Genomic DNA, 27,784 nt, shown 5'->3' with positions numbered 1-27,784 from the left:
CCTTGTTGAAGGTGACAGATGTCACAACACGGGCAGTAAAGATACCTGTGGCTTACAATTGTAGTCACTGAGTAAAAGCTTATTTCAGGGAGCTGGGATGCTAAGATTTCACGTAGGAACCGCTTTACTTTTTATTTTATGTTTTATTTTTTGTACTGGGGATTGAATCCAGGTGACCTCTACCACTGAGCTATACCCTTTAGATTTTTATTTTTTTGAAACAGGGTCTCACTGAGTTGCCCAGGCTGGTCTTGAACTTCTGATTCTCCTTTCTCGGCCTCCCAAGTTCTAGGGCTACAGACAGGCATGTGCCTCCACACCTGGCCTTCTTTTGAGTAGTTAATTGTAGACATTTTCTCATTTCATTTCACGATACTTTATTACCACACACCAAAATTAAAAAATAAAACAAAAAACCTGTCCCCTTATTAGCCAGTTTTATTGTTTTCTTCTTCCTTTTCTTAACCTTTAACGCTTCTCTTTTTTCCTGACTGAAAGGTTTCTGCTGCTGATTATTTTAGTCGCTCCAATCGTAGGGGAAGTGTTGTCTCCGAGGTGGATGACATCGGTGTCCCCGATTGGACCAGTGTGAGTGAATTGCATGGGTTGTCACGCCGTCTCATGTTTGTGACTAACAGCCAAGACCATAGCTATTTTAAAATTGTAAACTCCATTTACTGCCTAGAAAACATTTGAACCTGCTAACAAAGTATAGTTATTTGTTTTTAAATTATTTAGTAATATGTCCTTTACATTTTTTTGTAGCTATCCTTCCCATAAAACCCATCAGCAGCTTCAGCAGTTATCAGTATTTTGCTGTTTTTGTTTCTTCTCCTTTTCTCCTCCTCCTCCTCCTCCTCCTCCTCTTCCTCCTCCTCCTCCTCTTCTCCTCCTCCTCCTCCTCCTCCTCCTCCTCCTCCTTCTCCTTCTCCTTCTCCTTCTTTTTCGGGATTCTACCTCTGAATACATCCCCAGCCCTATTTTTTCTTCTTTATTTTGAAACAGGGCCTCATTATGCAGCAGAGGCTGGCTGCGACCTGTTGAGATCTGTTATGCCATGGTCATACCTAATGAAATAAGTCATTCTTTCATGCCATCCTGTACTTGGCCCATATCCAGATAGTCCTGATTAGTCTTAAAATTTCTTTCTCTCTTGGTGTTTGGTGAACCTATAAAGTAATAGGTAGATTTTAAAAGTTGAATAGTACACTGGCCTCATGCCCGAGGACGCGGCAGCAGCGCCATACTGCCGGCGGAAGCAGCGAGTTCACCGGACGGCTACAGCAAGCCGAGGTGAGCCGCTGCAGAACAGCCAGGCGGGATTTCTTGGCACAGGGAACATCTAAAGCTCCCAGTGGCTGAGCTCAGCACACGCTGCAGGGACTCAGAGTGGAACTCAAAACCAGAGAAGAAAAAATACGCCAGCCTCACGGCCGAGGGTGTGGCAGCGGCGCCATATTGCCACCGGCGGTAGCAGCAGCGAATTCACCAAGTCCAGTACAGCTACATCTGCAAACTCAAGAACAGTGAGTCAAATTGCAGGCCACAGAGGAGAAATCCCAGTACTGTACTCCCTGGGACTTGACCCAGTGAGGGAGTGGTGGTGGCAGAGATATCACACAATAGGAGAACGTGCAACCTGGCACTCCCCATAGTCTAAAGCAGCCTCTAGCGACTCCCTGGGTCGGAGACTCTGTGATACAACCCAGTAAAGGAGTAGTGGGGTCAGAGATACTACAGACTCGAGATCCAGAGCACCTTAAGCGAAGTCATAGTGACCCAAGGAAAGAACCCAGAGAAGGCACAAACTTCCGAAATCATGGGAAAGAGGAATAACACTGGAGCAATGAATGCCCACAACCCCACAACATCAGAACCCGATAAAACAGAAATTCAGAGATTTCTAGAAGATCAAATCAGGAAAATAACTGTAGAAATAATAGAGGTGCTTCGAAAAGAATTCAGAGAGAGCCAAAAAGAGATAAAGGATGCAATTAATGAAGTAAAGGCCTCAATTCAAAGCATGAACAACCGATTAGACCACATGGAGAACAGAATCTCGCTCTTAGAAGATGATCATTCCAAAAATGAACACATAGTTTCTAATCTAGAAAAAAATATCCGACAGCAGGAATCTGACATTGAAGAAATATGGGCCCATTTTAAGAGCGCTAACCTAAGAATAATTGGAATAGAGGAGGGAAAAGAAAGTGAAACCAAAGGGATCAACAATCTCTTCAAGGAAGTAATAGCAGAAAATTTTCCAAACATAGAGCAAGAGGTTGATACACAGGTCCAGGAAACTTATAGAACTCCCTTTAGACAGGATCGGAGAAGAGGATCCCCACGCCACATAATTGTCAAAATGACCAATGTGGAAGCCAAGCAGAGAATCTTAAAGGCAACAAAAACAAAGGACCAAGTGACATTCAGAGGCAAACCAATTAGAATCACTCCAGACTTCCCAAACCAAGTTATGAGAGCCAGAAGGGCTTGGAGTAACATATTCCAAACTCTGAAAGAAAACAACTTTCAGCCCCAAATTTCCTACCCAGCAAAACTTTCTATCAAATTAGATGGAAAAATAAGAAGCTTCCATGACAAACAGAAACTGAAGGAATTTATGTCTTCAAAACCAGCGCTAGAGAAAATACTCAAAGAGATTAACTACAAAGAAGAAATAGGTAACACACACCAGAACCAGAGAAACAAGATTTTCCATCCAACAGACAACTAAGATTGATTATCTGTGGAGATTCATTATTTATGTTAGTCTTTTACCTATCTCTAAATTGTATTGTTTTCTTTTATTGTTGCTATTTTTAGGATTTCTAGTTGGAATATTAATATACCTTCAGATATAGCATTTGGAAATATTTTATCTCATTTTATCAGTAACTTTTAACTCTGTTTACATTGTCTTTGGATATACAATATTTTTTTTTTTATTTTTTAGGGAGTTTGTATACTCTTCTGTTGCCTGTGCCATTGAAATCATATCCAAGAAATCACTGCCAATTTCAATGTTGTGAGATTTTATGACCCAGATTTTTCTTCTAAAAGTTTATAGTCTTAAGATTTATATTTAGGTCTTTTATCTATTTTGAATTAATATTTGTATATGGGATTAGGTAAGGGTCCAATTTTATTCTTTTTCATGTAATTATTATTTTTCAACAATATTTAGTTAAAAGATTATTTCCTCCACCAAATGTTCGTGGAAACCTTGTCAAAAATCACTTGACAATATATGGAAGAATTTATCTCTAGGCTTTTATTTAACTCCAATAGTTTATATATCTGCCTTTAGAACAGTACTACACTGTTTCAATTATTGTAGCTTTGTATGGTTTGAAATCAGAAAATATATATCTTCTAGCTTTGTTCTTTGTCAAGATCGTTTTGGGTATCTAGAGTCCATATTCCATATTAGGATAGATTTTTTTTTCTGAAAAATAAATATATAAATATATGATAGTTTCACCTAAAAAAAAATAGAAAAAAAATATTCTCTGGTAAGAAAGAAAGCAAAAAGAAATATTGAAATGCTATCTTTAAGTCATCAAAAGCTTGGTATCTGACAAATGAAACTGTTATGTGAAATTATCATTTTTAATTTTGGATAAATTGCTATAATACTAGATGTCAACCACTAAGCCAAGCATGGGAAGGAGGGATGGGGAAGGAATGGGGTGGGGATCGGGTGGGGGCTGACTGGGCGATGTGTGCATGTATGTCTACAAATGTTTGTATCCCACTATGATGTATGAATACAGTGCACCAATAAAAAACATAAAAAAAAGTTGAATAGTAAAATACAATACTTGGTAAAGTGTCACATTCATAGTGACTGGGAAGAATCAGAATCTACTTTAAACATTTGGGTACGGCGCCTTGGGTCGTGCTGCGGACCCTGCCCGCGACACTGTGCCTCCGGGCTGCACCACGAGGTTTTGTCCCCGACCAGTGTGGTCCTGATTGCAAAGCACTTTGGAGGGAAGGAGAGGCAGCATTCTCCCTTGGAGAGTTAGATATGGGTTTCTTCATGAAGAGATCATTGCTCACAACTAGCATGTTCCTGACTATATAAAATAGCTATTTCTGAACTATTTTAACCTTAGAACATAATTTTGAGTGTGCTTAAGTATACCCTATTAGAAAGTTGGTTCTCAAATGCACCTGTGCAGTATCATCTTGCTGTGGGTTGAATCAAGGTCTCTACATACAAAATTAGAAAACTAGTTCCCAAGTAATTCTCTTGAAATAGTGACCACTTTATTAATTTGTTAACTAATTTTTTTCAAGATTATGGAAAATTAAATTTATTGTGTATGCCTGTTTTCATAAAAAACTTTGTTAGCCTCTAATTTTGGATGTCTGAATTAGTGGTTATGTCCTCTTTACATTTATTTTTCAGCAATATAGTAATTACATAGAAGTGGAAAGGTTGACAGTTATTTAAATCTCCCCCCACCTCTGTTGACAATAAGCCAAAGATTCTCCACAATCGAGTCCTGCCACTCTGTTGTGTTGTGTTTATCGCCTGGGACTCACTGGCTTTTATATTTTTAAATGGCTATGTAAGTGTCTATGTAATATTCTTAATTTCGCCTATGGCAAAGCCTAAAACATTTGCTTATTCTCTTTTTTGAATAAATAACCTCTAATAAATATTTCTTTTACAGAGTGTACTATAATTCAACTCATGGCAGACAAATAAAACTGTGTGTTGATACTGGCAGGACTCCTCCCCTTTGAAAGATAAGCTGGAAGTCTGCTTTTGCAGTGTGAGATTCTGATTGTGAATCTGATGACAGTAAATCAGCACTTTAGAAAATGCTTTCTGACTATTCCCTTGTGCAGCAAAGACGTGTTCACGGTCTGGAAGCTTATAACTTTTGAGCTAGAGGTGCTGAGAAAGGCCTGATTGTGTAAGACCACATGTTCATAACTACTTTGGCCTCTTGCTTTTGTTTTCTCCTTTATTGGCTTCTTTTCTGTTCTGTGGGTTGAATTAGTATACAGGAAAACAATGTAAAATTGCTACCTTACAATTTCCTGGTTATTAATATTTAAACCCATTTCTAAATGGAATCCTCACCCCAATTTTTTTTTTCCACTACTGGGAATTGAACCCAAGGGCATTTTACCTCTGAGCTATACCCCCATCCCTAATTTTTATTCTTTATTTTTGAACAGGGTCTTCCTAAGTTTCAGAGAGCCTCACTTAGTACCAGAGGCTGGCTACAAACCTGGGATCCTCCTGTCTCAGCCTCCCAAGGGCTGGGATTACAAGTGTGCACCACCATGCTTTAGGAAATTATTAAAATTGATTGTTTTCTTCCCTTCTGTGGTTGGGGAATCAGGTCTTCTGGGGTTTGCTTTTGTTTTCCCAAACAATTTTTTTTTTTGGTACTGGGGATGGAACCCTTCTACCTCCGGGCTACACTCCCAGACCTATTTTATATTTGGAAACAGTCTCTTAAGCCAGCAAGGCTGGCTTCGAACCTATGCGATCCTCCTGTCTCTGTCTCCCAAGTGTGGGGATTACAAGCGTGCGCCACCACACCAGCTCCCAAACAAATTTTGAATAACAATATCAAGCCAATACAGGCTGAGCATCAAGAATTCAAAAATCAGAAATTCAAAATGCTCCAAACCTGTAATGTTTTGAGCTCTGACATGGTGCCGTGGGGGGAAGATTCCTCATCTGCACTCCTGTGGTCGACTTTAGCAGGCACAGTAAGAACAAGGTACAAAATTACCTTCAGATGTCCATGAAACATAAATGAATTTTGTGTGTAGACTTGGGTCTCACCCCCAAGTTACTTAACTCATCATGCATATGCCAGTATTCCAAAATCTGAAAAAATAAAAGTCTGAAACATATCTGGGCTTGAGCATTTCAGAAAGGGGACACTTAGCCTTTATCGATAAATTAGAAGTTAACAGAGGATTAGGGTTCATTGACTACGTTGAACATGCATCACTATAAATATTTCTTAGACCATAGTTTTATATCTTAAGCATGATTGAATTTCATTCCATTTAGCTGGCTATGGTGGCACATACTTGTAATCCCAGTACTTAGGAGGCTGAGACAGGGGGATCACAGGTTTGCGGCCAGGCTCAGCAACTCGTGAGGCTCTCCATAACTTGGTGAGACCCTGTTTCAAAATAAAGAATAAAAAATTGGGCTGGGAGGGGAGCTCAGCGGTAGGATGCTCCTGGGTTCCATCCCTAGTAACACACACACACACACACACACACACACACACGATTTTATTCCTTTTAAGATGCCTTTTCAGGACTTAGTGGGCTCTGGGTCTTGACTGTGAACAGTAGCTTGTCGTGGCGCTGCAGCTTTGTAAACCTGCCCTGCTGGAGTGCTGGGCGTTCAGGACACCAGCTTCCCAGCGCTGGTCTCAGACCTGAGGAGGGAGTGTCTCTGGGCAGGTCACTGCCGCCAGAGCAGCTGGACTGCGGCAGGGCTGCGCTGGGCATTTTTTTTGCTGGCTTAACAATCCCTGAGGTTTGGCGCATGGTCAGTTTGGGTTGCGACATTTGGGATCTGTCAGAAGGTAGTCAAAGCAATAGAATCACATTGAGATGGCCCAGTTCCATGATGCAGCCTCTGAAATGTAAGAATATTCCATGGTGATGATCTATTAAAAGGTGGGTGAGTTTGGGGGTCAGTGTTATAAGTACTGAATATGAAGGATTTTAAATGGAAGAATAATTTGGTTTTTAATGCTGTTTGCTTTTCTCCTTTTTAACAGAAAAGCACTGGATAATATTCTTAAGAACATCAGACCGTTTATTCATATACAATATATTTTACCTTGAAGACTAAGACATTAAATATTAAGCAATACATTTTGTTAGTAAAGATTTGAGAGAGGACTATTCCCTATTACAGCAATATTAACAAATAAGTGTCAATAACTATCATTGCTTGTTTGGTATAAAACATTTTATATGTTTAAAAATCCAAATAAACTAAAAAATTATTTTTTACAGTATTATTGCAGGAAGTAGCAAAAAAGATCTAAATGTCTAAAATAAGTATTTTTGTGACTGGTATAGTAATTATAATAAGAGGTTTTATAAACATGATGAATGTGGGTAGCAAGAAAAACACTCAAAACTTCCCATACGGGGACATGAGCTGAGTAGAGATGGTTCATGTTTTAATAATTACTGGGAGGAGGTTTTCAGATCCTTCTCTAGATTGGGCTGCAAAGGTTGATCTGGGAGTCGGAGCCTGGGTATGTTTGATTCTATGGTTAAATCCCTGTGCACCTTTTCCCCCACTAGTACCACCTGGGATAGTATATGCAGGTAAACAAGATGAGCACAAGTTCATAAACCAAACTATATAGCATATTATGCTGATAGTAATTGTTTGACCTTCACCAAAATCTTTCACCTCCGATTTTTCACCCTTAGCTCTAAAGTCAGAGTTTTGGAATAGAACATTAAGGTTCTCCTTTGAAACATTGTCTGAAATAACCAGGGCCTGTCTGCAGGAGGTAGGCTAATTCAGTTATTATATAGTAGGGCAACATGCTGTTAAAATAAGTGTACAGATGGGTACAGTGCATTTATTCATTCATCCAGGGAATTTCCGGTCCTGTCTGCCAGGTGCTCTATCTGTGTTAGGCATATAGAGGAAAGCATTTCAGACGTAGGGTTGATAGAGAGAGATCAGACAGTAAATAGATGGACAGATATTTTAGTGTCAGGGAATGATAAACACCATGAAGAAAAGAAGAATTTTCTCAAAACTTTGAGAATTGGTAAGGGGAGAAAGAAGACACAGAAGACACAGAACGTGTCTGGAACACTGCTGCTGAGTTTTTAAAGACTTGGGGTTGGTTGCCCTTGGAGATGGGAGGTCAGAGTATGGCGCGTTAGGGGAGAGGTGTCTTTCTCATACCCTTTTATGCTGTTTGAACTTTTTTCCACATGTGCATATATTACTTAAAAACATTCTTAATAATGTGAGAGAAAATATTTTGATGATATATTTAATGAGCTTTCATCCAGTCAACTTTTTGCTTAAGTGCACTAGTGTCCTCTGTGTATTCTGTCTTTCAGTTTGATCACACTTTTCCTTTCGATACACGCACATTTTTCATATTGACATTTGCAATGCTGAAACTTAATTTTACAGTTTTAAATGTGTTTTAAATAACAAAGAAAAATTTATCTAAAAGTTCTAAAATTTTGAGTCTGCACAGCTTGCTCACTGCATGTCTTAGATAAGAATGAAAGGTCTTGATGTGTTGTCTTATGGATCTTAACTATGATTCCAGCTTGGCATGCTGACTTTTAGGCTTCAAGCATCATCGAACACAAGGGAAACCACTTCTTTTTTTGCCTTTAAAAAAACAACCAACATGCTAAGCATCTTTCCTGATTTTCATCTTTATTCTTTTCTAGTTGGATGAAAAGTCTGACAAACAGTATGCTGAAAACTACACAAGGGTGAGTGTGTGCGCCCGGGGCTCCGTCCTCAGGGTCGCCGGGCTGTTCTGCGGCTGTTCCTTCTTCATTTTTATGGTCACTCTGAGGGAGCCACTCTCCCCCATGGTTGATTTCCTGTCCTTGACCCTTCAGAATTCCTCTGAACTTAAATCATGTGAAACCCTGGGAAGAGAAAGGCTGCGTTTTATTTCATTGAATGTCACCCTTAAGCTTTTGGCTGCTCTTTGGATCTTCATTCCTCTAGAAATTGATACTGAGAAGAAGCCAGGAAACGCTGAAGTTATCTGAGTAAAGCGACTTCTGTCTAGGAGTTGCTTTTGTGTGAGATTCTGACTTTCTTCTAAAGTAGTTTTACAAAGTTGGTTAGGGCAGTTATTTGTGAGTATTTTTATATTATACCCAAGAATGATAAATCAGCTCTGTCCAGTAGAAATACAGTGTAAGCCACAATTGTAAGCATATGTGTATGTTTAAATTTTCTGTTAGCTACATGAAAAAAGTTAAATAGAAGGGAAATTAAGTTATATTTAACCCAAATATCCAAAATATTTTTCTCTCTCTTTTCTTGTGGTACTGGGGATTGAAACTAGGGATGTTTTATCTCTAAACTACACCCCCTAGTCCTATTTTATTCTTTATTTGGAAACAGGGTCTCACTAAGTTGCAGAGAGCCTCACAAGTTGCTGAGACTGGCCAAGAACTTGCAGTTCTCCTGTCTCAGCCTCCCAACTACTGGGATTATAAGTATGCACCACCACACCTGGCCCAAAGTATTTCAATATATAATCAGTATGAAAAGTCATTGAGATATACTTTTTCCTTTTTTCACATGAAACCCTCGAATATGGCATGTATTTTACACTTATATATCACTTTATTCTAACCACATCTTAAGTGCTCAGAAGCCATGTGTGGTTAGCGACGAGCTTAGCACCGATTTGTGCTGTTCATTAATCAGTAGAATAATCTCACATTAAGTTAATTTTGGGAAGAGCACTCTGATTTTGTAGTGATATGAAATGTTCTCAGCTGCAAATAGAATCTCTATCTTTATCAACAGAGTATTAGACAAAGAAGAGTTTTGTTGTTGTTGTTTGTTTGTTTGTAGTACTGGGGATTGAATCCAGGGCCAGGTTCATTTTGCCTCCAAGCTACTCTCGCAGCCCTATTTTTTATTCTTTATTTTGAAACCAGGGTCTCACTAAGTTATGGAGGGCCTCACTGAGTAGCCGAGGCCACACACCTGCAATCCTCCTGTCTTGGCCTCCCAAATCCTGGGATAACAAGCACGCACCACCGTGCCTGGCAAAGAAGAGCTTCTTAACCAGTCTTAGAATCTAAATAAAGGAAGTGCCAATTCGCATACCAGTTACAAAGTTCTTCAACTTTTCAGTCAGTCCAGTGAGCTTACTTGAGCATTCTCTGAATATGGTGAAGATGAATTTAGAAATGAAAGGGTTGGGATTGTAGCTCATTTGTAGGGCACTTGCCTAACATGCTTGAGGCCCTGGCTTTGTTCTCTAAAAAATACAAGAGAGAAAGAGAGAATGAGAGGGGAAAAGAAGCCACTCTCATAAAAACGATTTCCTTCTTAGTTATTTTGAATTTTAGATTCTGCCAAAGCATTTGCCTCTTTCCCCAAACCAGTCAGTACTGTGCGTGTGGTAGCGTCTTGACCACACTGTGTTAGCGTGCGCAGCTGAAACTCACATCTGCTTCCATCGCCTTCCCCAATTTTAGTTTCCACAGAAGACATATCTGTAAAGAAACAGGAGTCGTGATGTCTTTCTTTCTGTCTAGCCTTCATCTCGAAATTCTGCCTCGGCGACGACCCCTCTGAGTGGAAGCTCATCCCGACGAGGAAGTGGAGACACCAGCAGCTTGCTAGACCCTGACACCTCATTAAGTGAATTGCGGGTAAGCCGTGGCTTCTGGTTTGCTTTGCACAAACAGCCTTTTGGCTGCTTTGTCGTGTACTGGCACTTTTAACATTTAATATAACTTACTAGAAAGAAGGAATACGACTTTTAAAAAAACGGGTGCTGGGCGTGGTGGTGCACACTTGTCATCCCCGCGCTTGGGAGGTGGAGACAGGAGGATCGCGTAGGTTCGAAGCCACCCGTGCTGGCTTAAGAGACCCTGTTTCCAAATAAAAATATAAAATAGGTTTGGGAGTGTAGCCTGGAGGTAGAGGGCTTCCAGGAACCCCAGGACCACCAAAAAAAAAAAAAAAAAAAAAAAAAAAAAAAGAAAGAAAGAAAGAGAAAAGAAAAAAAAGAAAAGAAAATGGTTACTATGGTTCAAAAGTTTGATGTGATGTGGATGTTTCAGAGCCTGAAGGAAAGGAAATTAGATGGTTTTTTTTTTAACATTCTTTCCTGAAAATTTGATGGTATTTGAATAAGTTCTCCTAAATGCCAAAAAAAGCTTTGTTACATATATAAAAGTAATCCAGAATTAACTTGTCACATTTTAAATGGAAAATATGTGGATTTACAAAGAACCAGACTGTGGGAATTATTTGTCTTTTGAGCCATTTTAGTATTAATTGGCTGCCTGAATGCAGTTATCTCAGGGTTTTTTTGTTATAGTAAATGATGCATAATAATATTTGAGCCACAGAAATACAGGAGATAATGGAAAACTTAACTCATTAGTTGAGTCTCTGTTTTTTATTATTTATAAGATGAGAACTTAAAAGTATACTTGAAGCTGGGCGTATCGGCACACACCTGTGATCCCAGTAGTTGAGAGGCTGAGACAAGAGGTTACAGGTTTGGGCCAGTATGTGGCAACTTAGCAAGACCCTGTTTAAAATAAAAAACACATTAGGCACAGTGGTGCACGCTTGTGATCCCAGCACTTGGAGGCTGAGACAGGAGTGTCACACAGGTTCGAAGTCAGCCTCAGCTGCTTAGTGAGAGCCTGTTTCCAAATAAAATAGAAAATAGGTCTTGTAACCCGGAGGTAGAAAACCCCTGGGTTCCATCCCTAGTACCACAAAAAATAATCAAAAATAAAAACACAATAGGACTGGGCGTATAGTCCAGTGGTAGAACATCCCAGGGTTCAATCCCTAGTACCATGAACAAAACAAAACAAAAATGTATTTTGCTAGCCCTTTGCTGGGCCTGATGTTTGTGCGGAAGGAGGAGTGACAGAGTGCAGCCCTGTTTTCCTTCATCCACAGCCTGTTGAACACTTGGCTCTAGAGGTTCAGGTAGCAAAGTGCATTCTGGCCTTCAAGGTCCCTGTCTTAGAAGACAAACTAATTCAGAGCAATGAAGCCAGGCGACTGACACCAAGATAGCGGCCAGAATAGGACGGGTCATTTAGAAAGGCGTCATCTCGTTTGGACTAGGAGAAGGATAACACAAGCTTCTTCCAAGAGCACCCACTGAGCTAAGGTTTGGGGGAAGCAGGAGCGTTAATTAAGTGAAGAATTTGAAGGGGAAGGCTTTGTTAGGTGCGTTCCGAGAGCCAGAGTTCTGAGCACAAAAGCTGCTGAAGGCTGAGGTGGGCGGTGGAGGCGGGAGAGCAGGCTGAGTAGGAATCCAGGTCACCAGCCTGGTCCAGCTAGCCTGAGAGGAGTTCCCTTTGGCCCGGCAGCTGTGCTGTGTTAAGTAGAGCAGCAATACTATTTGATTTGCATTGTTAAAAATGCCTTTGGCCACCGTTCAGAGGAAGCTGTAGAGGCTTGAGAACATCGGTAGCACGGGTAGCCCTTGGGTTGAACAGCGAGACTGAGTTGGGCAAACGACAAGCCAAAGCCGAGGGGAGAAAACACAAGAAACCAGCTGTGCAAGAACGTGTGACCGGCGGGGCTTGGGCAGGTGCGCCCGGGGAGGGGGCACCTACGCATTCATGGTTGGGGTGAGCCCATGGTGCCCGAGGGGGAGGGGAGCCAGGCTCGGAGGCATGGGCTGGGCTGGCCTGGAGTCCTCTCCCCGGCACAGCAGAGGAGGTTGGAGAGCTGGGGACTGAGCAAGATGGCAGGGAGGGTAGGAGTAGTCTGGTCTGTGGAGTGGACTCTCGGAGAAGCAGGCTGGGGTCGGGCAGGCTGCAGAGGTTAGGAGCAGCGGTCGAGGAAGGGAGCCGACCCCGCCCAGCTTAGCAGTGGCTCTGAAGGTGCCCAGAGTGACCAAGCTCCCTGTACAAGTGTAGAGCTGGGTGCAGAGTAGCTTTAGATGTGACAGTCTAGTGAGACAACAGGACAGGCGCGTGAGGCCTTCCAGCTGCAGGCTTAGCTCTTGTCACTACTGGCCTCCTGTTTTTCTTCCGTGAATGCAGACCTCCTTCCCTTGAAGTGAGTTCTGTCTCCTAGCATCTGGCTCCTGATGGATTGTCAGTAAATATTTGTTGAGTTCATCAATAAGGGAAAGAAACACCTGCTGGAGAGGGAATGAAGAAGGCAGGACCAGCGTGATGTAGAATGCGCAGGCCTGGCTTGCAGGGGTCTGGCCCTCAGTGGCCCAGCTGTCTTAGGGCCCCAGGTGGTCATGGCCCACCTGAACCGAGTATCCAGAGTAGAGCTTCTACAGCAGGCCAGGCACCAGGGCAACAGTATTTTCCATTAAAAATTGGACCTGTCTTGTTTATAAGGACTATGGTAATATGTGAAACAAATGATTTTCTCAAGATAGACTGTCTCACTTGACACTGTATTCAAAATGTGTTTGCTGTCCCTCCCTTCATCCCAAGTTAACTGTGGTCAGCAGCCAAGTCATTGGAAGATAACTTTGTGAGCAAGGCCTGGTGGCCCAAGCTTGTAATCTCAGCACTTGGGAGGCGGAGACAGGCTCACAGGCCAGCCTCAGCAACTTGGGAGGCCCTCTGCAACCCAGTGAGACCTGTTTCAAAATAAAGACTCCAATAGCGCTGGAAGTATAGCCAGAATGCTCCTAGGTTCAACCCCCAGTACTACAAAAACAACAAAACTTTGTTCTTGTACACTTTATATTTTTGGAACTTATTCATGGATCAGTCAAATTTGCTTATAGTTAGTTTACTGTATATTTTACTAGTTGTAGGAGAGACATTGTACTAAAAAGTAATTTATGACATTTTAAAAATTGCATGTTAAAATGTTAGAATTTATATTCCTTTTTTCCATATACAGTCCTGCCCCCATTTTCTAATGCCATTTGCTAATCCAAAGAAAATATTTAACAGTAGATCGATTACTCCAGATCTTTCTCCAGCCCCACCTTCATCTGACCTTTTTGCCTCTTTGGTGTGATAGGTATGTTTTTATACCTTGATTTCTCTACTTTGAGTTTGGAATATACAAAAGTAAGTCATATTTTCATCTGACTCCTTTAAGACTTATGATATGTTTGTGCTTGGTTTTATGCAATGGTTCATTCCTATGTTCTGCAGGATATCTATGACCTTAAGGACCAGATACAGGATGTAGAAGGGAGATACATGCAGGGGCTTAAAGAACTGAAGGTATCAGGGCCCGTTGTGCAGCCACGCATGCTCTGTATGCTCCAGTGTCGCCTTGGTGGCTCCACGAGCTCGTTAACCCACCGCGCGTAGCTTTACTAACAGTGTTTGTCTTTCAAGCATGTGCGTAACCTGCAAAGCACAGGAAAGGTGAACTCGGAGTTTCTGCTGATGTGTAAATGTTGAGAGCTTGTGGAGTGCTCAGTATCTATTATACCTTCTAGCGTTTGAGATTTGTCAAAGGCTTGCATGTCTCTTATGTCACAGCCAGACAAAATGAAACTGGGCAAACACCTAAAAAATATCCAAAGAATATCTTCATTGAGAATTGGACCTTAAAATTCTTTAGAGCTAAATAAAAAAGTATTACTCACTTTTATCACTAAATTCAATCACTATTCAAAGTAGGAGGAAGTTGGGCCCAGTAACCCACATTTGTAATCTCAGTATTTGGGAGGCTGAGACAGGAGGGTCACAGGTTTGAGACCAGACTCAGCAACTTAGCGAGACCCTGATTCAAAAATAAAAAACGAAGAGGCCGGGTATGGCGGTGCATGTTTGTAATCCCAGCATTCAGGAGGTGGAGATGGGAGGGTCATGGTTTGCAGACAGCCTTAGCTACTTAGCGAGGCCCTTCGCAACTCAGTGAGACCCTTTTTCAAAAATAGAGACTAGCTCAGCATGGTAGTGCACGGGAGGATCGTGCAGATTCGAAGCCAGCCTTGCTGGCTTAAGAGATCCTGTTTCCAAATAAAAATATAGAAAATAGGTGTCTGGGAGTGTAGCCCAGAGTAGAAGAGTTTCCAGGAACCCCAGTACCACCAAATTAAATAAAGAGACTATCCAGGCGTGGTGATGCACGCTTGTAATACCAGCTCTTGGGAGGCAGAGACAGGACGATCGCACAGGTTCAAAGCCAGCCTGGCTGACTTAAGAGACCCTGTTTCCAAATAAAATATAAAATAGGTCTGGGAGTGTAGCCTGGTGGTAGAAGGGTTTCATCCTCAATACCACCAAAATAATAATAATAATAATAATAGTAATAATAATAATAATAATAATTTAAAAAGACTAAAAATTAGAGCTTGAGGGTATAGCTCAGAGGTACAATGCCCCTGGATTCCATCACCAGTACCGAAAATAAATAAATAAATAAATAAATAAATAACCTGGTGTGGTGGTGTATGCCTGCAATCCCAGTAGTTTGGTGGCTGAAACAGGTTGATTGTAGGTTTGAAGCCAGCCTCTGAAACTTAGCGAGACCCTGTTTCCAAATGAGAAATAAAATTGGTCTGGGGGTGTAGCTCAGAGATGGAGTAACCCTAGGTTCAACCTCCTATACCACAAAAAGTAAAATAAAATAGGGCAGGGTTGGCTTGGAGGTCGACTGCCTCTGGTCCCAACCTCCAGTACCACAAAAACAAAACAACCTATTAAAATTAAGACCTTACTAAATTTTAGAATAGAATTGCAGCAGTAAATAAGTAACATAGTAAATCCATTTCCAGTGATTGAAAGCTTTCTAAGCTTATTATGATATTCAGAAAAGGGTAGTCCATAGAACAAGCTGGTATAGTGCATAATTTGGTATCGTTAAAAATATAAATAGAGGCAAGGGTATAGATGCAACGCATAGGGTGATATAAGCGAATAGGAAGTGCCTGGGCAGTGTCCTCCCCGCTGACAGCACTGGTGCCTCGGGGGAGCATGGCCAAGAAAGAGTTGCTTATCTTTACTGCTTATTTTTCTCCCATGGTAGAATAAAATTTCTACCATGCTTTGCTTAGGTACTTTAAAAAACAGCTGTTATTTCAATTGGTAGTTGACATTTCAAAAATATTAAAGATATTCTTAAAATCCAAGCTTACCACTTACTCTCTGACCAAACCTAAGTTATGTGAGTTTTCTCGTGTGGTGGGGTGCTGGTGGGTGGTACCTACCTGCTGGACACACTCAGAGATGGAGTTCAGTGAGGCATAGGAGGAGCACGTGAGGACCTGGGCATGATGCGCACCTGTGACCCCAGACTTGGGGTACATGATACAGATGGTCAAAGCCAAACCTTCACCTGCTCCTTTCACACCTCGGCACGCACCAGAATCACCTGGGCTCTTAAGGTACAATTGCTGGGCTCGACTTCCAGATTGTCTGATTCAGTGGACCTTCAGGTAGATTGGAAATTTGCATTTTAACATAGTTCCCAAGTTATACTTTTGCTGGTGGTTTGGAAATTAGTACCTTAAAAGCATTTAAATAAAACTAATTCCAAATAGGTTTCACTGTGCCAGCAATATTACGACAATAATGACTACCCTCACTCTTAAATGTAGAGCAGTCTTTTTTGGCCTGTTGTTTAAAAGAAGATCACATTGTATACATTTTCTGCAGCTTTATTTATTATTTATTTATTATTGCTCAATCATCCAATACTTGACTGTCTTGGATTCTGATGATCATAGAGTTATCTCTCTCTTTATATGGTGCTGACTTGCAATACAGACTTTTCTGCTGTTAGCCTCTCAGATGGATCAGAATCATTTAAAATTCTGTATTACATGAAAAAGATCATTATATAATTGACTTTGCTTATATTCTTTATTTTCATTAAGTGTTTCCAATGCTAGTTTAAGTCTTTACTATCAAGTCAGTTTGAAGCATTATTGAATGTGTGTTCGTGTCTTCATTGAGGTCTAATTCACACCTCAGAAAAATTTGTCCACTTAAAAACCACAGTTCAGCTATGGTGGTGCATGCCTGTCATCCCAGTACTTGGGCTGAGACAGGAGGATCCTAGGTTCAAGGACAGCCTCAGCAAGTAGCGACCTAGGGAGACCCTGTACAAAACAAAAACTGAGCCGGGCGTGGTGGCGCACGCTCATAATCCCCGTGCTTGGGAGGTGAAGACAGGAGGATCGCGCAGGTTCGAAGCCAGCTGCCCTGGTTTAAGAGACCCTGTTTCCAAAAATAAAGTATAAAATAGGTCTGGGAGTGTAGCCTGGAGGTAGAAGGGCTTCCAGGAACCCCAGTACCACCAAAAAAACAAAACAAAAAAAAAACCAAAACAAAACAAACCAAACTGAAAAGGGCTAGGAGTGTAGCTCAGAGGTAGAATGCCCACGACTTTAATCCCTAGTACCACACACAGTAAAAACAGAGCTGAGTCAGGCGTGGTGGTCCATGCCTCCAGTCTCAGTGCTTGGGAGGCTGAGACAAGAAGACTGCAGGTTTGAAAACAGCCTGAGCAACATAGCGAGACGGTCAGCACTCTAGTGAGACCCTGTGTAACTCACAGGTAGGCTGTGTCTGGGTTAGATCTCCAGTGTGATAGTGAATGAGTGAATTAATGAATGGGCGGCACAGTTCAGTGGTTTTAGTATAGTCCCATAGTTGTTCAACTACCACCACAACCCAACTTCAGAGCATTTTCATTATCCAAGAAAGAAACTCTGCCTATTAACATTAATTCCCAAGTCCTTCCTCCGTCAGCCCCGCCTGGGCAACCGCTGATTTTCTGCCTTTATAGAGTTGCTTATTCTGAAGGTGTGTGTGTGTGTGTGTGTGTGTGTGTGTGTGTGTGTGTGTGTTTGGTACTGGGGTGGAATGATACAGTATGTAGTGTTTCATGATTGGATTTTTATTTAGTATAATGCTTTTATGATTCATCCATGTTATAACATCTTATCAGTATTTTGATAACTGGATATTGATCCATTGTATAGATTTACTAAATTTTATCAATTGATGAACATGTGGGTTATTTCTATGTTCTGTTATTATGAATAATGCTGCTGTGAACATGGATGTAAAACTTTTATGTAGACATATCTTTTCATTTCTTCTGGATAGATAACCAAGATTAGAACCACTAGATTGTATTGTAATTCTGTGTTTAATAGTTTGAGGCGCTGCCCAACTTTTCCAAAGTGGCTGCACAATTTCGCATTCCCACTAGCCATGGATGAGGGATTGAGTTTCCCCACATTCTCCCCAGTGCGGCATTTCGTGTCTGTCTTGATTTTTGACTGTGGCGATGCTAGTGGATGTGAGGTGTGTCTCATTGTTTAGTTTTGCTGTGTGGTTGCCTAGTGACTGATGACGCCAAGCATGCTTTCACGTGATGATTGGCCATTTCTAAATCATCTCTTCGGAGAAAGATCTCTAGAGTACTTGCCCATTTTAATTGAGTCATGTTATCTTTTATTGTTGAGTTGTAAGAGTTCTTTATATGCTCTGGACATCAGGTAAAGATTTACAGATACCCTCTTCCATTTTGTGGGTTGTTACTCTCTTGATCGTATGGTATCATTTGCACCATACAAGTTATAAATTTTGGCAAAGTATCTTTTGAGGTCCTAAAGATTTACTTCTATATTTTCTTTGAAGTTTTGTAGTTTGGCTGTCACATTTAGATCTGTGGTTCACTGTGAATTAATTTTTGTGTATGGCATGAAGCATAGGAGACTCGCTTCACCTTTTTGTCTGTGTCTAGATGTCTCAACATCATGTATTCTTTTCCCTTTGAAATGGGAAGCCCTTAACAAGGGTGCCCTTGTCACACCTTTGCCACAAATGTAAGGATTCAGGGTTTTGTAGGTCTGTTTTATTGATTTGGTTTGTTAAGCATTTGCACAAGTATACTTTGAATGTATTTCCAGAAGCTTTGACTTTTTCTTTGCGAAATGCTTTTCTTTCTAGCTTTGAAGGAAATAGCGAGGTGTGGGTGCACGCCTGCAGTCCTACTCCTTGTGAAGCTGAGACAGGAGGATCACAGGTTGCAGCCAGCCTCAGCATCTCAGCAAGGCCCTCAGCAACTTAGTGAGACCCTGTGTCAGACTTTAATAAAAGAGGGCTGTGGGTATAGCTCAGTGGTGGATTGCTCCTGGGTTCAGTCCCCAGTACCCACCACCACGCACACACACACACACACACACCCCAGTCACGAGGTAGTCGCAATTGCCAAATCGCTATAATAGAAAAAACACTTATAGGCTATTTCAGGTAGAAAACTTGGAAGTATATAAAATTTTAGGTGTTTCCTGGTAGCTCTTTTTTATATTCATTTTTTATTATTTATATATAAAAATATAAATGATTAATTTGAAAAATTGCTAGAAAAATTATATATTTATATTAGTAACATTATATACAATAGGAAAGTACTAAAAACAGATGTCCAGGAAGAATCAAAATATGAAGAGTAGCTGGGCGTGGTGGCGCACACTTGTAATCCCTGTGCTTGGGAGGCAGAGACAGGAGGATGGCGCTGGTTTGAAGCCAGCCGCGCTGGCTTAAGAGACCCTGTTTCCAAATTAAAAAAAAAAAAAATAGGTGTCTGTGAGTGGATCCTAGTGGTAGAAGGCTTTCCAGGAACCCCAGTACCACCTTAAAAAAAAAAAAAAAAAAAATATATATATATATATATATATATATATATATAGAGAGAGAGAGAGAGAGAGAGAGAGAGAGAGAGAGAAAGAGAATGAATATATTTACTTGTGTAAAGAGTGGCTATCTTCTGTTATCACTGCATTCTGAACAGACAGGCAGACTGATCAATTGACATTCTGTTGTTAAAATATATAGGAAAGCCAGACATGGTGGCCCATGCCTATAGTCTTAGTACTTGGGAGGCTGAGACAGGAGGATTGCTGGTTCAAGGCCATCCTGAACAACTTAGTGACACCCCAGTAACCTAGTGCAGCCCTGTTTCCAAATAAAAAAAAGGGCTGGAGGTGTAGCTCAGAGGTAAAACATCTCTGGGTTTTAATCCCCAGTCTCACACATAAAAAAAAAAAACTTTTCTTAAAATATTAATAATTCTATATTTTCTGACTCTTACAATATATGTATGTTTTCTGTACACCGTTTCTTCTCTCCGAGGCGGTGATGCTGCTTGGTTTTGCTTTCTTGGGGAGCAGAGGGCGCACAGGTCTTAGAAGGGCACTGCTGGCTTATTATTGTCCTCCTGTTTTATGTGCATGTTACTAAGTAGGGAGTTCCCCGACAGCCTGTATTTGTGAAAATGCTTCTGTGTGTCGTCCAGGGCTGTCCTTTCCTGTGCTGTGATAATGCACGGCGAGTGTGCTTTAGATCTCAAGCTGGTGACTCTGTCGTTTAGGAGTCTTTGTCTGAAGTGGAAGAGAAATACAAGAAAGCCATGGTTTCCAATGCACAACTAGACAACGAGAAGAACAACTTGATCTACCAGGTAGATACCCTCAAGGATGTCATAGAAGAACAGGAAGAACAGATGGCGGAATTTTATAGAGAAAACGAAGAAAAGTCAAAGGTGAGTGTCCATCTCGTATGGTGCGTTTCTTGGGCAGAGAGTAAACCCTGCCGTTTACAAGTGATGGGCCCAGGCTGCCCCCTTTGGGACCGAGGCTTCTGTCCACACTGAAGGGTCCAAGATAATTAATTGGCAGAATACTGCAAAATAAGAAAAAAAATTTAAATTTATTTTCTTAAGGAGAAGCTGATGTCTTACTTTAGATGTTTGAAAATCAATTTTAGCCCAAGTTTTGTCTTTACTTTCTGTCTTTTATTGGGATCATGATTAGAGTGAATAGCTTCTTTTTTTTTTTACTCTAAGTGGCTGGAACTAGCGCAGAGCTCCAGAGACTCAGTGAGATGTTTGATGATTCTTTTTCTATGAACTTCTAGATGGTTTAAGATAACTCATTTTCTAAATAATTGAAGAGAAGCCTCTACCCAGTTATTTAAAAACAACAGTGTAGAGACATGAGTCAGAAATGGACAGATGTTTTCTTTAGAGGTATTGTTAAAATGTACAGATGGGAAAGATAAGAGCCACTATCCGAAGTCCAGATTGGCTCTTTGACAACTGGGTATTTTACAGCGTTGATGGCAGTCCAGGCAGTGAGAGTACTGCCACCTTGCCCATCTAACCAAACTCAGAACACGTCTAGGAAATGTGTATTGAGGAGTCGTCAGAAGCAACCTGAGCTCACACACGAGGCCGAGAGAGAAGCTGCAGTCTCTCAGAGACTAGCAGTCGTGTGATTACTGTAGTTTTTATTGTTGTTCTTTTGTCTTTTTGTACTAGGAATCGAACACCAGGGCATTCTAACCCTGAGCTACATCCTCGGTCTTTTTTTTTTTCTTTTACTTTGAAACAGGATCTTGCTAAATTGTTGAGGCTGGCTGGCCTCAAACTTGTGATCCTCCTGTCTCTGCCTCTCAAGTACTGAGATTACGGACATGTACTGCCATGCTTGGCTTTATTACTGTCTTTATAGGGGTTTCTTTTCTTGGGGACTGGAAATGCTCCTTTCAGTTTGTCTTGGTCGTGTTCAAAAAGTGTTGGGAAGTATTTGTTAGTCGTTTGGGGCAGGGAAGTGGGCTTACTCTGGTGCATCCGTGTCGTCACACATTTGTCCACATAACTCCAGTGTCCATTCCGTATGCTCTGACCGTGGGCAGTCATGATGTGTCTTTGTAGGTTCACCGACTGATGTGTGCGGGGACAGGGTTATGTAGGTACCCTGCACTCACCTTTCAGCGTTGCTGTGAACCTACAGCAGAAGCCCATTTAAAAATACTGGGGCAGGAGGACTTGTGAGTAGACAGGCGGAGGAAGCCGTGGGTGTTTCCGTGCTGGATTACCAGTGGCCCATCGCAGAGTGTGGTCCGGTGGCCATAGGTGGCCTCGTCTCTGGCTTTTCTCGTATCCCATAGGCCATTTTTGGAGATTTTTTGCCATATACTTTACTTAGGGGTTTTTTTTTTGCTATATATTTTACCTGGAGTTTCTGTGGATTCTTTTTTGTCTCCCTATACAGTTTTTGTTTCTGTTTCTGTCTTCTCTAGCAGAATAGAAGAAAGTCACATGCCAAGTATTTAACGGTTAGAACTAAAATGAATTATTGTCCTACCTTCTCAGATGTCCCTGAGGCCTTTAAAAACTAAAAACACGTATGCTTAACTATTTTAACCAAATTAGTTTTTCCTTTTCATCATTTTCTAAAATCCAGGTAGGTAAATTGAGATGTAGCTTAGGGGATTTTTTCTTAGTAGCTTTTTTTATACCTTGGAAATCTGCTTCACCTGCTGTGTTAACTGTTTTTGCATTTCCTTGATGCCTAATGAGTTTGAACATGTTTTCATGGGCCCACTGCTGTGTCTTCCCTGGAGAAAGGTCTATTCGGATTTTCTGCCCACTTAAAAATTGGATTATTTATCTTTTTATTAGACCAGTAAGAATTGCTACTAGTGTGCTCTAGATACAAGTCTCTTATTAGATAAATGACTTGCAGATGTGTTCCTCCATTTTATGAGTTTTTTACTTTCCTGTTTTGGTTATTAGCTTACGTCCATCTTTAAAGAGAAACTTCTCATCTTCTGTGACTCAGATAAGGCAGTTTATACAGGAAAGGCAAGAAAATGTTTTCATTCTCTGCCCTTATTTACAAGTTTTGAGAATAAGGAGTTATTTACTTAATATCTTTTCATAGGGACTACTCCCTTGATTTAATTTTAAAATATTACTAGGAAGTTTGAATTCAAACATTTGATTACAGTTTACATTCTTTTTGATGCTCAAATTGTCCCACTTTTGGCTAATATAAGCTATAAGTTTTCAGGTTGATTCTCAGAGTCTAATTTTTTTTTCTTTTGTTGTAGTGCTAGGGATTGAACCCAAGGGCCTTGTATGTCTGAACTACACCTCCAGACCTTTTTTATTTTGAAACGCTAAGTTCCCGAAGCGGTCCTCAAACCCATCGCAGCCTCTAAGTATCGGGATTGAGGCTTGAAGCACCATGCCCGACAGTCTGTTTTTTGGTAGCTCTGCTTTCTGATAAAAGATAATATTTCCATTTCACGCGTACATTTTTTCCCCAACCCTGGAATCAGCCCTCGGTCTGAGGAGCTGGGTTCTCTTAGTGGAGCGGTATGGGTGACCGGGTGCTCATTGTGGCTCAGCTGGTCGCTCTCCATGGGCTTTTTCAGTGGCTGTGTCTGGGAAATATGTATATGGGTTTTTGTTTGTTTTTAATGACAATTTTGAGTTCATGCTGATCGTTTATGTTCAGGACTCTAGGGATTTCACTAACCTCCTCCATCTTAACGTCTGTATCTCCTTTTTCCCACGCTGCAATTCCTACTTCTCAGATTCACTGAGGACGATAGCAGTTATGTTATATTCCATTTTGATTACTCCATTCCACATGACTCAGAACAGCAACACCAACATTGGCACCAGTATAATTATTGGAAATAGTTAAGAGGGTTTGTCTGGTCTTTACTTCTGCTGCTAGGCTCTGCATAGCCAAGCTGTTGTTGTAAAAGTTACTTGAAGTAGTTTTTTCTCTCTCTGCTTATTCTATCAACTGGGTATATATTCAGGTTAATTAATTTGATCTTCAACACCTAGGAATTGCTTTATAAGCTTCTTTTGGAACTGGGGATTGAACCTAGGGGTGTCCCACTTCTGAGCTACACCCCCAGCCCTTTTTTTTTTTTTTTTTTTTGGTGGTACCGGGGTTCCTGGAAGCCCTTCTACCTCCGGGCTACACTCCCAGACCTATTTTTACATTTTTATTTGGAAACAGGGTCTCCTAAGCCAGCACGCGCGGCTGGCTTCGAACCTGCGTGATCCTCCTGTCTCTGCCTCCCAAGCGCGGGGATGACAAGCGTGCCCACCACGCCCGGCCCCCCAGCCCTTTTTATTTTTTCTCAACAGGGTCTTGCTTAGTTGCTGAGAGTCCGGATACATTGCCGAGGCCGTCTTTGAACGTACAGTCCTCTTATCTCTGCTTCCCAAGCATTGGGGTTACCGGTGCTCCACCACGCCCACTTCTGTTATCTTTTTATTGTGGTAAAAAGCGCACAACACAAAATTTGCCATCTTTGCCTTTTGAAAGAGTGCCGCCAGTGGTGTTAAGTTCTGGGTGACTCCAGGTAGTTTTGAGGAGTCTGATTGTTGCACGTGGTTGTGCATTATCTCTAGACCTTCTTAATCTAAGCCACGCCCATTCAAGGGTGGATTTTCTGCATCTCTCTCCCCCGACAGCCACCATTATGCGCTCTGTTCCTCTAATACCTGCACCCCCTCTAAGAGGTTTATATAAATAGGGTCATAAGCTGTTTGTCTTTTTCTGACCTGCTTATTTGACTTACAGAGTGTCCTTAGGGCTCATCCTTGTAACAGATAATGAGTTCCTTCTGTTTATTATTACTACTTTTTTATTTTTGGTGATTATAGTGGTACTGGGGCTCTCCCCCCAGCCCTTTTCCTTTGACCCAGGGTCTTGCTCAGTTCCCCTGTGCTGGCCTGGCACCCGTGAGCCTCCTGCCTCAGCCTCCCACATGCTGGGGGCAGAGGCGTGCGTCCCGGCGCCAGGGGGAGCAGGTGCCGAGGGGTCCCTGAGCCAGCACGCAGACACGTCGTGGTGTCCTCGGCGCACATTGTGTTGAGCGTGTCAGGCCTGTCGTGCGGCCCGCATACATGGTGTCGTATGTTCAATGACAGGAGTTAGAGCGGCAGAAACACACGTGCAGCGGGCTGCAGCGCAAGATCGAGGAGCTCAAGGAAGGCCTTCGGCAAAGAGACGAGCTCATCGAGGTACGTGTGCGGGCTGAGGCTGGGCCCAGTGCGGGGTCCGAGGGGTGCGCGTGTGTGTGCGGGCACGCGCTCAAAGTACAGTGAGTTTATTTGTGTCTTTACATCTGGCTGTCTCCTAAAATTTTTAAGCATGAACTATAAAGACAGGTTTAAAAATAATTCTATGAATCCTATAAACATTGCCCCCATTAATAGCAGTTTTTTCAAAGCACCCTCTACTCTAAAGATACTTTAGGAAATGGGCAAAAGGGAATGTGATAGCGTGAGTGCCACGTGGGGGGACATGATTCTTGAGAAGTCAGAAGTCCGATGTTCACTCACAGAAATACATTTTTGTGGTCGCTCAGTGAAGGAGAAACGGCCAAGATCCCGCCTTCTGTAGGAAAGGCGGCGCTGGCCTGGGGGCTCCGTCGCCCATAGCTGCTGACATCTCCGTGGCGAGGGCGCGGCTGCGGGAGGGAGCCTCGTGAAGTCACTCTCATCCCGTGGCCCACACCCGCTACCTTGCATCACCGCGGTCCTGCAGTGTGGGGTCCTCTAAGTATGGGCGTCACCTGGGCGTCCTGCCTGCCGCGCTCCCGGCGATGATGGCGTGGCAGTGGCATCGGAGGGCCGGCCCCTCTGGTGACGCCTCCTCTCTCCCTCTTTTTCTCTTGCCTCTTACTTCTGCCCCACTGGACCTCTCTCTCTGTAAATGACCTTAAAATCCACTTGATAGAGGGGAAAAAGCACTATCTTTTTAAATTTATGGATTGGTGCTATTTTTGTCATTTTAAAGAAAAGTTGATCTGCACATACAGATAATCCTTTGGTCCGCCAGCTTCCACGGAGGCGGCCTTCCTGGTCTCCTGTCTGTGTCCTGCTGCTGTTCTAAAGTAACACGAAAGCCTTTGCCTTTGTTCTTTTGTCTTCTCAGTCCGTAGGCTGACCACTCTGGTTTATTTAAGTAAAGTATAGAATATGCATTTATTATGGAATAATAAAACTGCTTTGTGAAAGCTGCCCCTCAAATTCAGTGAATTAAATTGGATTGGGTAACTATTCTGGTTTTTAATTGACCGTAATGCTCCATTTCTTTGATTTCTGGATCTTGGCATACAAACTTTAAGAACCTTAGTTTAAGGTGTTTTTTATATTTACAATGAAAATCTTTTAGATGTTGGGATCCATGATTAGACTGAAGTATAGTTGAAAATTATTTTGTGATTATAACAGAAAAATCTTGAATATGCTGAATAATGCTTCTTAGTTGCTAGACTTAGAACAGGGAGATGGTGTGGAGCAGGAGAGCAGGCGAGGATGGTTGCCAGTGGTGCAGAGGACGCGCCCAGTTGCATCTCAGGGTGTGAATGAAGTATCAGTGCCTACCCAGAAGAGTTCTGAGTGACCATGCCAAGATATGTCTGTCTTGTATTTTCTTAGTTCTGCTTAAAAACAATTCAGAATTAGTACTTATTCTCTGTGATGAAGGATCCTTTGTTCATCAACATACCTAAGTTTCCTCTAGAAATATAAGTTGTTCCGTGTTTGGGGAAAGGGCAGTTATCAAGCAGAGTACATACGTGGAGTTGTGTGTCCACGGAAACCTCGCTGGCTGGCTGCCCGGGCTGTGGCACTTGCTGGTTTCTTTTTCGGCGGCACAGTACTGAGGATGAGCCCAGGACCTAGCAGCTCAGCACGCGCTCTCCCGAGCCACTGGCCACCGCTCTGCTCTCCCTCTGTGGGGGCCAGCAGACTCCTGCCACCAGGGCTGGATGGCATCGTGTCTTTCGGGAAACCACTTTTGCTTTTTCTGCTTGTCCTAGACTTTCCCGCTTTTAAAGAATTTATCAGCCTTATCTTTTATGTCTTTCTCCTGCTAACCACCTCCCTTTTTTCTTTCGTTCTCTCATTCCTTCTCTTCCTTCTTCCTCTGCAGGAGAATCAGCGCATGCAGCAGAAAATAGACACCATGACAAAAGAAGTGTTTGGCCTCCAGGAGACACTTCTTTGGAAAGATAAAAAAATTGGGGTATGAGATGAGATCGGGCTTTTGCTGGAAGGAAAAGGCCAATAGAATTTAGTTTAGGGATTCCTAAAAATCTGTCTTTTTGATCCTTCTTGAGCATTTGTACAATGTGAAATATAAATAAAGAGAGGACAGGCTTCAGGGGAAAGCTTGAGACTGCCTGGAAAGAGCTCTCCAACCCCTCCAGGGCTGTGAGACTGCCAAGTGGGAACTTTTGAAGGAAGTTGCTCTTTATGCCCCTGGGATTCTTGTCCAGAAGCAGCCACAGCATTTAATTCAAACTCTGAGGGTAGTTTGAAATCCTTACTAGAATTTGAGTAAGAGGCAAGAAGATAGGGAGTGGAGATAGGGAAAACCTTATCAGCATCCTATAAATGCTTGTGAAAAAAAATATGAAGAGATTAGGATCGGTTTAATTATGGAAGTTGATGGGAATGTAAGATGTGGGTGAGTTGCCAGGCTGTGACGCCATCTCTAATTATAACTCAGAACTCCCAAGCAGGGCCCAGATAAGGAGAATTCTTGAGTGCGATTTTTGTTTAGCCCTGTAGGTAGAGTCAAGTATCTTGCAGGCTGGCAAATTCCCCCCAGCTCATCTCGTGTGGTTTTTGACTGCAGCCCGGCTCTTGGCATGAGGAGGGGAGCCAAAGGCCGCCATCTAGGGAAAGGCTATGGTGGAGAAGCAGAAGGAACAAATGAGAAAAGTCTTGTTCTACTCAAGGTTGGGTGGGGTGGGGAGAACTGGCAGAGGTCCCGGGAGTGCTGGTGAGCAGACGCTGAGCACGAGCCCTGGATCAGGTCCTTCCGATGCCCAGCTGGCGGCCGGCCGGATCCAGTTCCTCCCATCATGCCAAGCCCCCCTCCGCTCCTTGATAGCACAGGTCAAACTGCAGTGCTCCTTAGGCATTCACAGACCCAAAGCTGGAAGACCTCAAGCCACTGTTACATCATTTTCTGATGCTTAAGTTACTGAGTTTTTAAAATTCCACCCAAGCTGGGCGTGGTGGCACACGCTTGTAATCCCCGCGCTTGGGAGGCTGAGACAAGGAGGATCGCACGGGTTCGAAGCCAGCCTCAGCTACTCAGTGAGGCTCTCAGCAACTTAGTGAGACCCTGTTTCCAAATAAAATATAAAAAACAGGTCTGGGAGTATAGCCCGGAGGTAGAAAGCCTCTGGGTTCCACCCCCAGTACCACCAAAAAATAAAAAAAAAAAATAAATAAAATTCCACCCAAACATATTGGGCATTTTGA

The 27,784-nt window shown here is 42.2% G+C and overlaps 1 protein-coding gene across 1 annotated transcript in view; it reads left to right on the top strand.

Annotated features, from left to right (window-relative positions):
* Positions 1–27,784, top strand: part of LRRFIP2 (LRR binding FLII interacting protein 2) — a gene marked incomplete at both ends in the record, with an annotated part of 79,350 nt that overhangs the window by 39,315 nt on the left and 12,251 nt on the right. The window contains 7 exons of the mRNA XM_080715862.1: positions 499–588; positions 8,446–8,490; positions 10,291–10,407; positions 13,870–13,941; positions 20,057–20,227; positions 24,431–24,523; positions 26,442–26,534. Coding sequence (XP_080571988.1) covers positions 499–588; positions 8,446–8,490; positions 10,291–10,407; positions 13,870–13,941; positions 20,057–20,227; positions 24,431–24,523; positions 26,442–26,534 — 681 coding nt within the window. The remainder of the gene's footprint in view (positions 1–498; positions 589–8,445; positions 8,491–10,290; positions 10,408–13,869; positions 13,942–20,056; positions 20,228–24,430; positions 24,524–26,441; positions 26,535–27,784) is intronic.

The sequence above is a fragment of the Muscardinus avellanarius genome, assembly GCF_963383645.1.
Source record: "Muscardinus avellanarius genome assembly, chromosome: 18".
NCBI classification, from domain to species: Eukaryota; Metazoa; Chordata; class Mammalia; order Rodentia; family Gliridae; genus Muscardinus; species Muscardinus avellanarius.
This window is presented reverse-complemented; position numbering and strand designations above follow the sequence as displayed.